This window comes from Quercus robur, chromosome 10 (assembly GCF_932294415.1).
Source record: "Quercus robur chromosome 10, dhQueRobu3.1, whole genome shotgun sequence".
Taxonomy (NCBI): Eukaryota; Viridiplantae; Streptophyta; class Magnoliopsida; order Fagales; family Fagaceae; genus Quercus; species Quercus robur.
The window spans coordinates 39,782,960-39,795,276 of NC_065543.1; the positions used below are offsets into that span (position 1 = coordinate 39,782,960).

The 12,317-nt window shown below is 35.7% G+C and overlaps 1 protein-coding gene across 1 annotated transcript; it reads left to right on the plus strand.

Annotated features, from left to right (window-relative positions):
- Positions 1-3,730: 3,730 nt before the first annotated feature.
- Positions 3,731-11,902, plus strand: LOC126703309 (uncharacterized). The gene is made up of 2 exons (XM_050402273.1): positions 3,731-3,957; positions 10,537-11,902. Exons 1-2 carry the CDS (start codon positions 3,918-3,920, stop codon positions 11,682-11,684), a joined length of 1,188 nt encoding a protein of 395 aa, XP_050258230.1. The 5' UTR covers positions 3,731-3,917; the 3' UTR covers positions 11,685-11,902.
- The last annotated feature ends 415 nt before the right edge of the window (positions 11,903-12,317 follow it).

Here is a 12,317-nt window from a genome sequence, read left to right on the forward strand (position 1 = left end):
TTATTGACTAGTCATTAGTCTCCCCTTTCATCTGCATTATTGGTGATCATGGGTCATATTGATTAGAATTTTGATAGCCCAGTTATTGACTTTTACTCTAGTCGGTAGCCTCCCCTTTCATCTGCATAATTATTGGTGATCATGGTAATATTGATTAGTTATTGACTAGTCATTAGTCTCCCCTTTCATCTGCATTACTGGTGATCGTGGGTCATATTGATTAGAATTTTGATAGGCCAGTTATTGACTTTTACTCTAGTCGGTAGCCTCCCCTTTCATCTGCATAATTATTGGTGATCATGGTAATATTGATTAGTTATTGACTAGTCATTAGTCTCCCCTTTCATCTTCATTATTAGTGATCGTGGGTCATATTGATTAGAATTTTGATAGCCCAGTTATTGACTTTTACTCTAGTCAGTAGCCTCCCCTTTCATCTGCATAATTATTGGTGATCATGGTAATATTGATTAGTTATTGACTAGTCATTAGTCTCCCCTTTCATCTGCATTATTGGTGATCGTGGGTCATATTGATTAGAATTTTGATAGCCCAGTTATTGACTTTTACTCTAGTCAGTAGCCTCCCCTTTTAGCTACATAATTATTGGTGATCGTGGTAATATTGATTAGTTATTGACTAGTCATTAGTCTCCCCTTTCATCTGCATTATTGGTGATCATGGGTCATATTGATTATAATTTTGATAGCCCAGTTATTGACTTTTACTCTAGTCAGTAGCCTCCCCTTTCATCTGCATAATTATTTGTGCATGGTAATATTGATTAGTTATTGACTAGTCATTAGTCTCCCCTTTCATCTTCATTATTGGTGATCGTGGGTCATATTGATTAGAATTTTGATAGCCCAGTTATTGACTTTTACTCTAGTCGGTAGCCTCCCCTTTCATCTGCATAATTATTGGTGATCATGGTAATATTGATTAGTTATTGACTAGTCATTAGTCTCCCCTTTCATCTGCATTATTGGTGATCGTGGGTCATATTGATTAGAATTTTGATAGCCCAGTTATTGACTTTTACTCTAGTCAGTAGCCTCCCCTTTTAGCTACATAATTATTGGTGATCGTGGTAATATTGATTAGTTATTGACTAGTCATTAGTCTCCCCTTTCATCTGCATTATTGGTGATCATGGGTCATATTGATTATAATTTTGATAGCCCAGTTATTGACTTTTACTCTAGTCAGTAGCCTCCCCTTTCATCTGCATAATTATTTGTGCATGGTAATATTGATTAGTTATTGACTAGTCATTAGTCTCCCCTTTCATCTTCATTATTGGTGATCGTGGGTCATATTGATTAGAATTTTGATAGCCCAGTTATTGACTTTTACTCTAGTCAGTGGCCTCCCCTTTCATCTGCATAATTATTGGTGATCGTGGTAATATTGATTAGTTATTGACTAGTCATTAGTCTCCCCTTTCATCTACATTGTTGGTGATCGTGGGTCATATTGATTAGAATTTTGACAGCCCAGTTATTGACTTTTACTCTAGTCAATAGCCTCTACTTTCATCTGCATAATTATTGGTGCATGGTAATATTGATTAGTTATTGACTAGTCATTAGTCTCCCCTTTCATCTTCATTATTGGTGATCGTGGGTCATATTGATTAGAATTTTGATAGCCCAGTTATTGACTTTTACTCTAGTCAGTAGCCTCCCCTTTCATCTACATAATTATTGGTGATCGTGGTAATATTGATTAGTTATTGACTAGTCATTAGTCTCCCCTTTCATCTACATTGTTGGTGATCGTGGGTCATATTGATTAGAATTTTGACAGCCCAGTTATTGACTTTTACTCTAGTCAATAGCCTCTACTTTCATCTGCATAATTATTGGTGCATGGTAATATTGATTAGTTATTGACTAGTCATTAGTCTCCCCTTTCATCTTCATTATTGGTGATTGTGGGTCATATTGATTAGAATTTTGATAGCCCAGTTATTGACTTTTACTCTGGTCAGTAGCCTCCCCTTTCATCTACATAATTATTAGTGATCGTGGTAATATTGATTAGTTATTGACTAGTCATTAGTCTCCCCTTTCATTTGCATTATTGGTGATCGTGGGTCATATTGATTAGAATTTTGAAAGCCCAGTTATTGACTTTTACTCTAGTCAGTAGCCACCCCTTTTAGCTACATAATTATAGGTGATCGTGGTAATATTGATTAGTTATTGACTAGTCATTAGTCTCTCCTTTCATCTGCATTATTGGTGATCATGGGTCATATTGATTAGAATTTTGATAGCCCAGTTATTGACTTTTACTCTAGTCGGTAGCCTCCCCTTTCATGTGCATAATTATTGGTGATCATGGTAATATTGATTAGTTATTGACTAGTCATTAGTCTCCCCTTTCATCTTCATTATTAGTGATCGTGGGTCATATTGATTAGAATTTTGATAGCCCAGTTATTGACTTTTACTCTAGTCAGTAGCCTCCCCTTTCATCTGCATAATTATTGGTGATCATGGTAATATTGATTAGTTATTGACTAGTCATTAGTCTCCCCTTTCATCTGCATTATTGGTGATCGTGGGTCATATTTATTAGAATTTTGATAGCCCAGTTATTGACTTTTACTCTAGTCAGTAGCCTCCCCTTTTAGCTACATAATTATTGGTGATCGTGGTAATATTGATTAGTTATTGACTAGTCATTAGTCTCCCCTTTCATCTGCATTATTGGTGATCATGGGTCATATTGATTATAATTTTGATAGCCCAGTTATTGACTTTTACTCTAGTCAGTAGCCTCCCCTTTCATCTGCATAATTATTGGTGCATGGTAATATTGATTAGTTATTGACTAGTCATTAGTCTCCCCTTTCATCTACATTATTGGTGATCATGGGTCATATTGATTAGAATTTTGATAGCCCAATTATTGACTTTTACTCTAGTCGGTGGCCTCCCCTTTCATATGCATAATTATTGGTGATCATGGTAATATTGATTAGTTATTGACTAGTCATTAGTCTCCCCTTTCCTCTTCATTATTAGTGATCGTGGGTCATATTGATTTGAATTTTGATAGCCCAGTTATTGACTTTTACTCTAGTCAGTAGCCTCCCCTTTCATCTACATAATTATTGGTAATCGTGGTAACATTGATTAGTTATTGACTAGTCATTAGTCTCCTCTTTCATCTACATTATTGGTGATCGTGGGTCATATTGATTAGAATTTTGATAGCCCAGTTATTGACTTTTACTCTAGTCAATAGCCTCCCCTTTTAGCTACATAATTATTGGTGATCGTGGTAATATTGATTAGTTATTGACTAGTCATTAGTCTCCCCTTTCATCTGCATTATTGGTGATCATGGGTCATATTGATTAGAATTTTGATAGCCCAGTTATTGACTTTTACTCTAGTCAGTAGCCTCCCCTTTCATCTGCATAATTATTGGTGATCATGGTAATATTGATTAGTTATTGACTAGTCATTAGTCTTCCGTTTCATCTTCATTATTGGTGATCGTGGGTCATATTGATTAGAATTTTGATATCCCAGTTATTGACTTTTACTCTAGTCAGTAGCCTCCCCTTTCATCTGCATAATTATTGGTGATCGTGGTAATATTGATTACTTATTGACTAGTCATTAGTCTCCCCTTTCATCTACATTATTGGTGATCGTGGGTCATATTGATTAGAATTTTGACAGCCCAGTTATTGACTTTTACTCTAGTCAGTAGCCTCCCCTTTCATCTGCATAATTATTGGTGATTGTGGTAATATTGATTAGTTATTGACTAGTCATTAGTCTCCCATTTCATCTGGATTATTAGTGATCGTGGGTCATATTGATTAGAATTTTGACAACCCAATTATTGACTATTACTCTAGTTAGTAGTCTCCCCTTTCATCGAGAGCTAAAGATATGGACGCTGAACTCATCAATTCTGCTCGATCTCATCCTGGTTAGTATTTTTTTCCCCCTTAAATCCATTATAGATGAATTTTCATGATGTTATTTTTCTTTCCTAGTTTTCACTTATATCTTTAAGAGTTTTTAAAGATGGGAACAAATGGAATGGAACACATAGATCATGAAAAAATGGAATGCAATGATATGGTTTTTCAAAATAGAAATAAAATTGGTATCTTACTAGATGAATTAATATCTATCTATAGTAATTCTGGCTTCATGCAGGCGAGTTGCAGCTTATGCTAAGATCATTTATTCACAATATAATCATATACAAAATCAATGGTTCTCAATGAATATAAAAGAAAGGGGCGTTTTTTAGTATTGTGTTTGTTTTAAGATATTTTACAATTTCAAACAATCAAAGATATAGAAACTCGGCAAAGTAGCCCTGTAATTTCAGGAAAAGGGGTGCATTCTCATAGAGGGGTTGCAATGACCAAGCCTGGGCGATAGCCTTTTTTACTTCCATAGGATTGATATTAGTGTGGTCTAACCTCTTATCAAATATCAATCTTGAAATCAAAATTCTTGATCAACGGAGGAACAATATCACCACTTTTGTTCAATAAGATACCATAGATACCAAAGTGGTGGATGATTTACTCATGTTTGTTTTAGTGCAATGAAAGTATTTTGCATTGAAAAATATTTCTCTACAAACTAGTTTGAAAAAAACTCTTCAAACTCCTATATCTTTTTATTAGACGTGAATTTTGAAAATCTAACTATTGGATTACATGATCTTATTATATCCTTTATACTTGAAAATTTTTCAAGAATATCAAAGATTAATAGCTATGTTATCAATCAAATGTTTAAATTTAAGTTTCTATGATCTTACGTTATGCATAAAAATAAGTTTATGTATCGAATAGTAAATTGATAAGGTTCTACAAAACCAGAACCTATGATAGAGCAGCTGACTTCAAGGGCAGCTAGCCTCCTAGAATTGGAGAGAGAGAGAGAGAGGAATAGGACGTAACTGACACGAGATTATTTCATTGCTTAATTCTCTCATACATCAAGTACTCTCTGTATACTTGTACATGTCTATCCCTTAGCTGTAACTAACTGACTAACAAAATAGGAATCTCAACTAACTACTAACGGTTTAGCAGTTATATCGTACAACAGCTCACTATATAATTTCTTGCACTCACTCACTTAGCCGATGATCCAAACAATATCCCCTCCTTTAAAGCACCTTGCCTACAATGTGAGGGAATTGTTGTTGTAAACTGTATAAGTTCTCCCAAGTGCATCATCTTGATTGCTTCCTTGCCACTGGACTAATACTTGAGCGATGGATTTGTTTCAAAGCCTGTGAGACCTCTCTTGCTGCACTGTAACAAGTTTAAGATTAACAGTGCCTTCTACAGTAATATCTGGTAAGGTAGGAATGGGAATGACTTGCTATCTCAATTTGGCCTTAAGGCAGGACACATGAAATACTGGATGACTTAAGGCACTGGAGGATAGGTTCAACTCGTAAGCTACTTCTCCTATCTTTTGCAAAACTTGGAATGGCCCATAGTACTTAGGAGCTAGCTTGCCAAGAGTTTTATGATTAATTGACTTCTGTCTATAAGGTTGTAGCTTCAAATACACGCGCTCCCCTCCTTCAAAAGACCTTTCAGACCTATGCCTATCGATTTGTAGCTTCATTCTTTCTAGAGCTAAAACTAAATTATGTTTTAGCAATGACAATATCCGTTGTCTAGACCTAAGGTGCATTCCAATTGTCTCCACTCTAGTGGTTCTAGGAACATAATCCATTAATCTTGGTGGTGGATAACCATATAAGGCTTCAAAAGGAGTTGTTTTAGTGGAGGTGTGAAAATTGGTATTGAACCAATATTCAGCTAAAGGCAACCAACCAACCCAAGCAGTAGATCTATCAACTGCAAATGCCCTCAGATATTGCTCCAAGCTCTTGTTCACCACTTCAGTTTGCCCATCTGTCTGTGGATAATAGGCTGAAGACATGGCTAGTTCTATTCCTTGCAGTTGCATCAATTCCTTCCAGAATTGTGAAGTGAAGGTAGGATCCCTATCACTTACAATAAAAGCTGGTATTCCATGTAACTTAAGAACATTCTGCACATACAATTCTTCCACCTTGGAAGCTGTGTAAGGATGTGCTAAAGGAATGAAATGAACATATTTAGTCAATCTATTCACAACTACCAAAACCACATTTTTCAAATGGGATTTAGGAAGACCCTTAATAAAATCCATACTTACATCTGACTAAGGTGTAGAAGAAATGGGCAAAGGTTGAAGAACCTAGCTGGCTTACAAGTCTCATGCTTACAGGTGTCACACTCTCTAATATGCTTCCTTAAGTCCTTCCTTAATCCAAGCCCTGTGGAAATCTTGTTAAATTCTATGCGAGGTCTTCAGATAGCCTAAATGTCCTCCTAATGTACTGTTGTGCACATAGTGCAGCAAGACAGAAGATTTAAGATGGCTATTAGGCCCCAAATAGATTTGACCCTTGTATAATAAGAGCTCATTCTGCAATGTGAACCTTTTGGGAATTCCCCCCACCCCCCCCCCCCCCTCCCCCCCCAAGTTTGAAAAGCTTGAAGCAATTGGTATAGGTCAAGATCAAACTCATAACTATCCTTAAGTTCAGCTATCCAAGTAGGAGTAGGAAAAGAGATAATGCATAAAGTACAAGCACTAAAGGAAGCACCGTCCTCACCCTCCTTCTTGGACAATGCATCAGCTACCAAGTTATCCTTACCCTTCATGTATTCAACTATGAAAGCATACCCCATAAGCTTGGAAATCCATTACTGCTGAGCTAGAGTGCCAACCCTCTGATCGAGCAAGAACTTGAGACTCTCCTGATTAGTCTTGGCCTCCATTTTTTTTACTACTGTCACCAAACCAAGGAGTTCCCTTTCATTTCATAAGTAGAGAGAGTAAGAGTCTTTCCCTTCAAAGCTTGGCTATGAAAAGCTATGGGCCTACTATTTTGCATTAAGACATCACCCAACCTAAAACCACAGGCATCACATTCCATTGTGAAGGTTTGAGAAAATCTGGTAAAGCCAACACTGGAGGATTGGAATAGCTAACTTGAGATGATTGAAAGCCTGTTCAGCCTTGTCAGTCCATGAAAAAGAATTCTTCTTCAACAGAGCAATTAAAGGTGTTGTTATTTGACCGTAACCCTTGATGAATTTTCTTTAGTAGCCAATTAGACGAAGAAAGCCCCTCAAAGCCTTAATATCCTTAGAAATAGGCCACTATTGCTTACCAGTTGTCTTTCTAGGGTCATTTTTAACACCATACCTTGAGATAATACGGTTTAGATACTCCACTTCCTCATAAGCAAACATGCACTTGGATTTTTTTTGTAAACAAGTGATGCTTAGCCAGCAATGCCAATACAATCCTCAAGTGCTCAACATGGTCAGACAGGGACTGACTATAAACTAGAATATCATCAAAAAATACTAACACAAACTTCCTTAAATAAGGTTTAAAAACCTCATTCATCAAGGACTGAAATGTGGAAGGGGTATTGTTCAAACCAAATGGCATTACAAAAAACTCATAATGTCCTTCATGGATTCTAAAAGCAGTTTTAGGGACATCATGTTCTTTCATTCTAATTTGGTGATAACCTAATCTTAGATCAAGTTTAGAAAAAAGGCTAGCTCCATGCAATTCATCTAAGAGTTCATCAATGACAGGAATTGAGTATTTATCTTTGATTGTAGCCTGATTCAAGGCCTTATAGTCAACACACATACGCCAATGCTTTTCTTACTAAGAGGACAAGGGAAGCAAAAGGACTTTAGCTATTCCTAATAGACCCCACCTCCAATAATTCTTTTACTATTTTTTCAATTTTAGTTTTTTGGTAATAATGATACCTGTAGGGTCTTTGGCAAACTGGTTGGGTGCCCTCCTTGAGATTAATTTGGTGTTCATGGCCCCTTAGAGGTGGTAGACCTGTTGGTGTAGCAAATACCCCATCAAACTCTTGCAACAAAGACTCAATAGCAGCTGGGCATTGAAACTGATCGATTGTAGCAGACTACACTGCTATGTGAACAAGTAGACCTTTCTTAGTAAGTTCCTTATAGCCCTGTATTAGCACAATAACATCTTTACACAGCCCCTTTGTCTTGATTATCTCACCATTAGCTGCTTTAACTTCAAGAATTTATGCAACTTGATTGCTATTGCAGCATCAACGAAATTGTGAAAGCTACCAAAATCCAAGAGAATGATTAAACATTCTCTAAGAATCTTGTCCTTGACTATCATAGTTCCAGGTGAAGGACTTCCAACATGAGCATACAAGGTTATTTTAGCTTCTAACTTCTCTTCCTGCACAACTTCAACATTATTTACTAGTCCTTCTCCCAACTCAGTAATTTGCACCCCAGATACTGAATCTTGAATCACCTTAATACCTACTAACAAAAACAGTGTGGCATTCTTACATCGATGCCCTAATACCTACTTTTCATCACAGTTATAGCAAAGTCCCTTTTTTCTTTCCTTCTTCAATTTGAGCGGGTGAAATCTTTTAATGGGTATTCTTGTTTTCTCTTCTATAAAACCAGTAACTTTGGGAGGTATACCAAGTATAGAAGACTTACCTAAATCATGCCACACCTTGATGCTTTCTTACACCCCATCAAGTATTTTTCTTGGGTCTTTGCTATACCAAAAGCTTCATTCAATGTAGGAGGTTCAACATTCGGACTAGTAGTCTAACTTCATCTTTAAGGCTACTCAAGAAACAACTTAGTTTATGTTGTGGAAATAAGTCTTTGATTCTATTTGACAAAGCCTCAAACTCACCCTTGTAAGTTGCCACAATTGAAGTTTGTCCGAGCATTGTTAAAGCTTCCATTGGATCATTATAGGAAGTGGTACCAAACTTGAGCAGCAAAGCTTGTACCAGTGTTTCCTATCAATCAAAGATTCTAGATTCTTCACAATCTTGCTACCAAATGAGAGCCTCCCCATCCATATGGAAGGAAGCCAATACCAATTGTTCATTAGGTGAAACATTGTAATACTTGAAGTATTGGTTTGCCTTGTAAATCCAAGATGTGGGATTCTCTCCCCAAAATCTTGGAAATTCCAATTTCATGGGGCGAGAGGCACAAACAATTGCAAAACTGGGTTGTGGAGTATGAGCTCAAGGAATTGCATGGTCTATTATCTTAATTAGAACTCAGCTTCTGCAACACCAATGCTAATTGCTGATTCATCTTGTTCAGAGTACGAGTATGCACGTTAAGTGTGTGATGAATTTTCTGTATGTCTTTGGTATGATGATCTAAAGTTGTTCTCAAGGATGCAATTGCTTCATTTATTGTAGCAATGAAACGAGTCTCAGTCATGGTGGAAATGACAGGATCAAATTGCTCTGATACCACTTGATAAGGTTCTGTAAAACTAGAACCTGTGATGGAGAAATTGACTTCGAGGGCAGCTAGCCTCCAAAAACTGGGGAGAGAGAGAGAGGGGAATATAATGTAACTGACACAAGAGATTATTTTATTACTTAATGCCCTCATACATCAAGTACTCTCTATATACTTGTACATGTCTATCCCTTAGCTGTAACTAACTAACAGAATAGGAATCTCAACTAACTTCTAATAGTTTAGCATTTATATGATACAATAGCTCATTATACAATTTCCTGTACTCACTCACTTAGCCAATGATCCTAACATAAATAACATTTAATTTGAACAAAATTTGACTTGCATGTTAAGAACATAAAGAACATGCAAACCAACAATTAAATTTTCAAAATTCTCATCTAATAAAAAGATATAGGAAGAGTTTGAAAGGTTTCTTTCCAAACTAATTTGGAGAGAAACCTTGTCCTTTTACATTTCAAAACATTTTTTAAGTGTTTGGTGTTTGATGTGACATAAAAATTTTCAAATACAAACCATCAAAACAAATGCCTCCTAACTACCATCAAAAGCCCCAACCAGTGAATCGATGCCCAACCACCAGATGAGAGAAGGAGCCAATGTGTGTTTTTGTAAAATATTTATCAAGTTTTTCTTTTTTGTGAAGCATTTTACAAAATTTTACAAAGAATTTTATGGTTAGTTGTAAATGTTTTCAGATTAACCAACATTTTATGACAATACAAACTTTGTAAAACGCTAAAAATATTATCCAAATGAACAAAGTGTTAGTAGATAATCTAGATGGAATATTCTTAAAAATTCCTTATAATCTATTCCAATTTATCTCTTTCTTCTCTCGAATTGATTGGATATTGATTATTTATGTTCTCATTTTGATTAATTGAGAGTTTATGATTAGAATCTTGATTTTTATAAATTACTAGCCAATGTCCTGTGTGATGTATGTGTATGCTGTAGGTTTGTTTTCAAATATTTGATAAGAAATTATTTTTATAACCAGTTTATAATACTCATTAAGAGAGAGAAAGAGGATGATGTGGCTGCTGACTTGACTAAAAAAAAGTGTAGTAATAATAAATGTTACATGCTTTATATCAATAAATAGATTATTGCTTATTGATTGATTATTGTGATTATAGTGATTGAAAGCTTTGGTTTGGACTTTGATGATGATGATGAGGTAGCAGTGACCATGAGGAAGAGAAAAAGATCGTTAGAGGAGAACGCGAGACAATCTCATGAAGCTACTACACCTCTAAAGCTATCATGTAAGATTATGCTTAAATGTAGTCATCCTTATTCATCAAAGCATATTGATTTTAAGGTGGAACCAGATTTTTGTGGTAATGGGTGGAAATATAATTTGGATTCTGAATTGCTCGGTCCACATAATATTTCTAGGTATAACCCCCAAGAGTGTTTTGTTCTCACCCATAGAAAATATACTGTTACGCTGAAGGATTGGTTGAAGAACACAAAAAATAAATGGTGTCCGATTTATCAGAGGTGGAATGTATATCGGCCAAATGAGGAGGCTAGGCAAATTATACAAGGCATACTCCGTGCGGTTTATGAACTTCACACTGATAATTCTTTTCATGGTTTTTTATATCATCCTGAAAATTTTGCTATATATGATGAATCAGTGATTGGAAGTGATCACGAGAAAATTAAACGTGTCTTCCTCATACATGCAAATTGTGAATTGAATCAATATTTTGCTGCTCCTAACAGCGAAGCAATCGAAGAGGGAAAGAAAAATGACATGCTTGCGGTGTTAGATGTCATTTTTAATCAAATTATTAAATATGAGCGTAGCTTGAGATGCCCAAAAGATCTGCAGAAGCTACATGAACTACTTGAACAACAAGATGTGAGTTCACACAGTTGGAAACTTATTGTTAATCACCCATCTTTGTGGCATTGGAAGTTAAGATTTAGTTATTTTGAACGTGTTCAGATGCAATTTTTGCATGCTAAACAATCTATTCAGAATTCTATGAGACAAGAATTTAACAATATTCAAGAAGTACAAGGCTGGACACAAAGAATTCCTCCTAACACTCCCCTTCAGAAGGTGTTGCACTTCGGCAATAAACCATATTCAACAACGCCGGAAGAGCTATTGCGGTATCTTAGGAACCTTCATGTCCATTATAAAGATGGATGGCGTGGTGATCCGAAATACTTACATGGGAAAGTTATTGAACTTTTGGCTACTCAAGTTTCCGAACTCTTTCTAGTAGACTTGTACAACATCATGTGTAAGTTGAATATGAAGATCTAGAGGCTTGACAGTGGCCCTTTTTATGTAGTTTCCGAACTCTTTCTAGTAGCTTGTACAATATCGTGTGTAAGTTGAATATTAAGATCTAGAGGCTTAACCCTGGCCCTCTTTATGTGTTGAGAGGGGTTCTTTTCTATGTTGTAGATGATGTTTTAAGTTGTTCATTGACATGATATCAATCATGTGCGAAATATGGCTGCAAAACTTTTGTTGGCTTCTTTGGATTTTCTATTACCACGTGGTTTGAATGCAGCTGCAATAATATTTAGATTCTTCTAAAGTTTCTCATGTCATTTATAATATCTATTGTGAATAGCTACATTGATATAATATACATAGTAAAGATATTTTTATCGCTGATGCATTGATGCTTTGTTATGTCTGCTTGTAAGAATAAGGACCTTAATTACCATTTTAATCCCTAACGTTTGTGTGTCAAAATGGGTACAGCCCAAGCCAGACTTTCAGATTTGTGGCCAAGACCAGCCTTTAATATCAAATCTAAGCTTAGTATCAACACAAATCAAACTAAACCTATAAACAAAAACATTTTTTTGTCGTTACTTGATAAATAGAGCATCTAATATATTTTACCCAATTCATAATAAACATCATCAATTAGGAAAATATCAT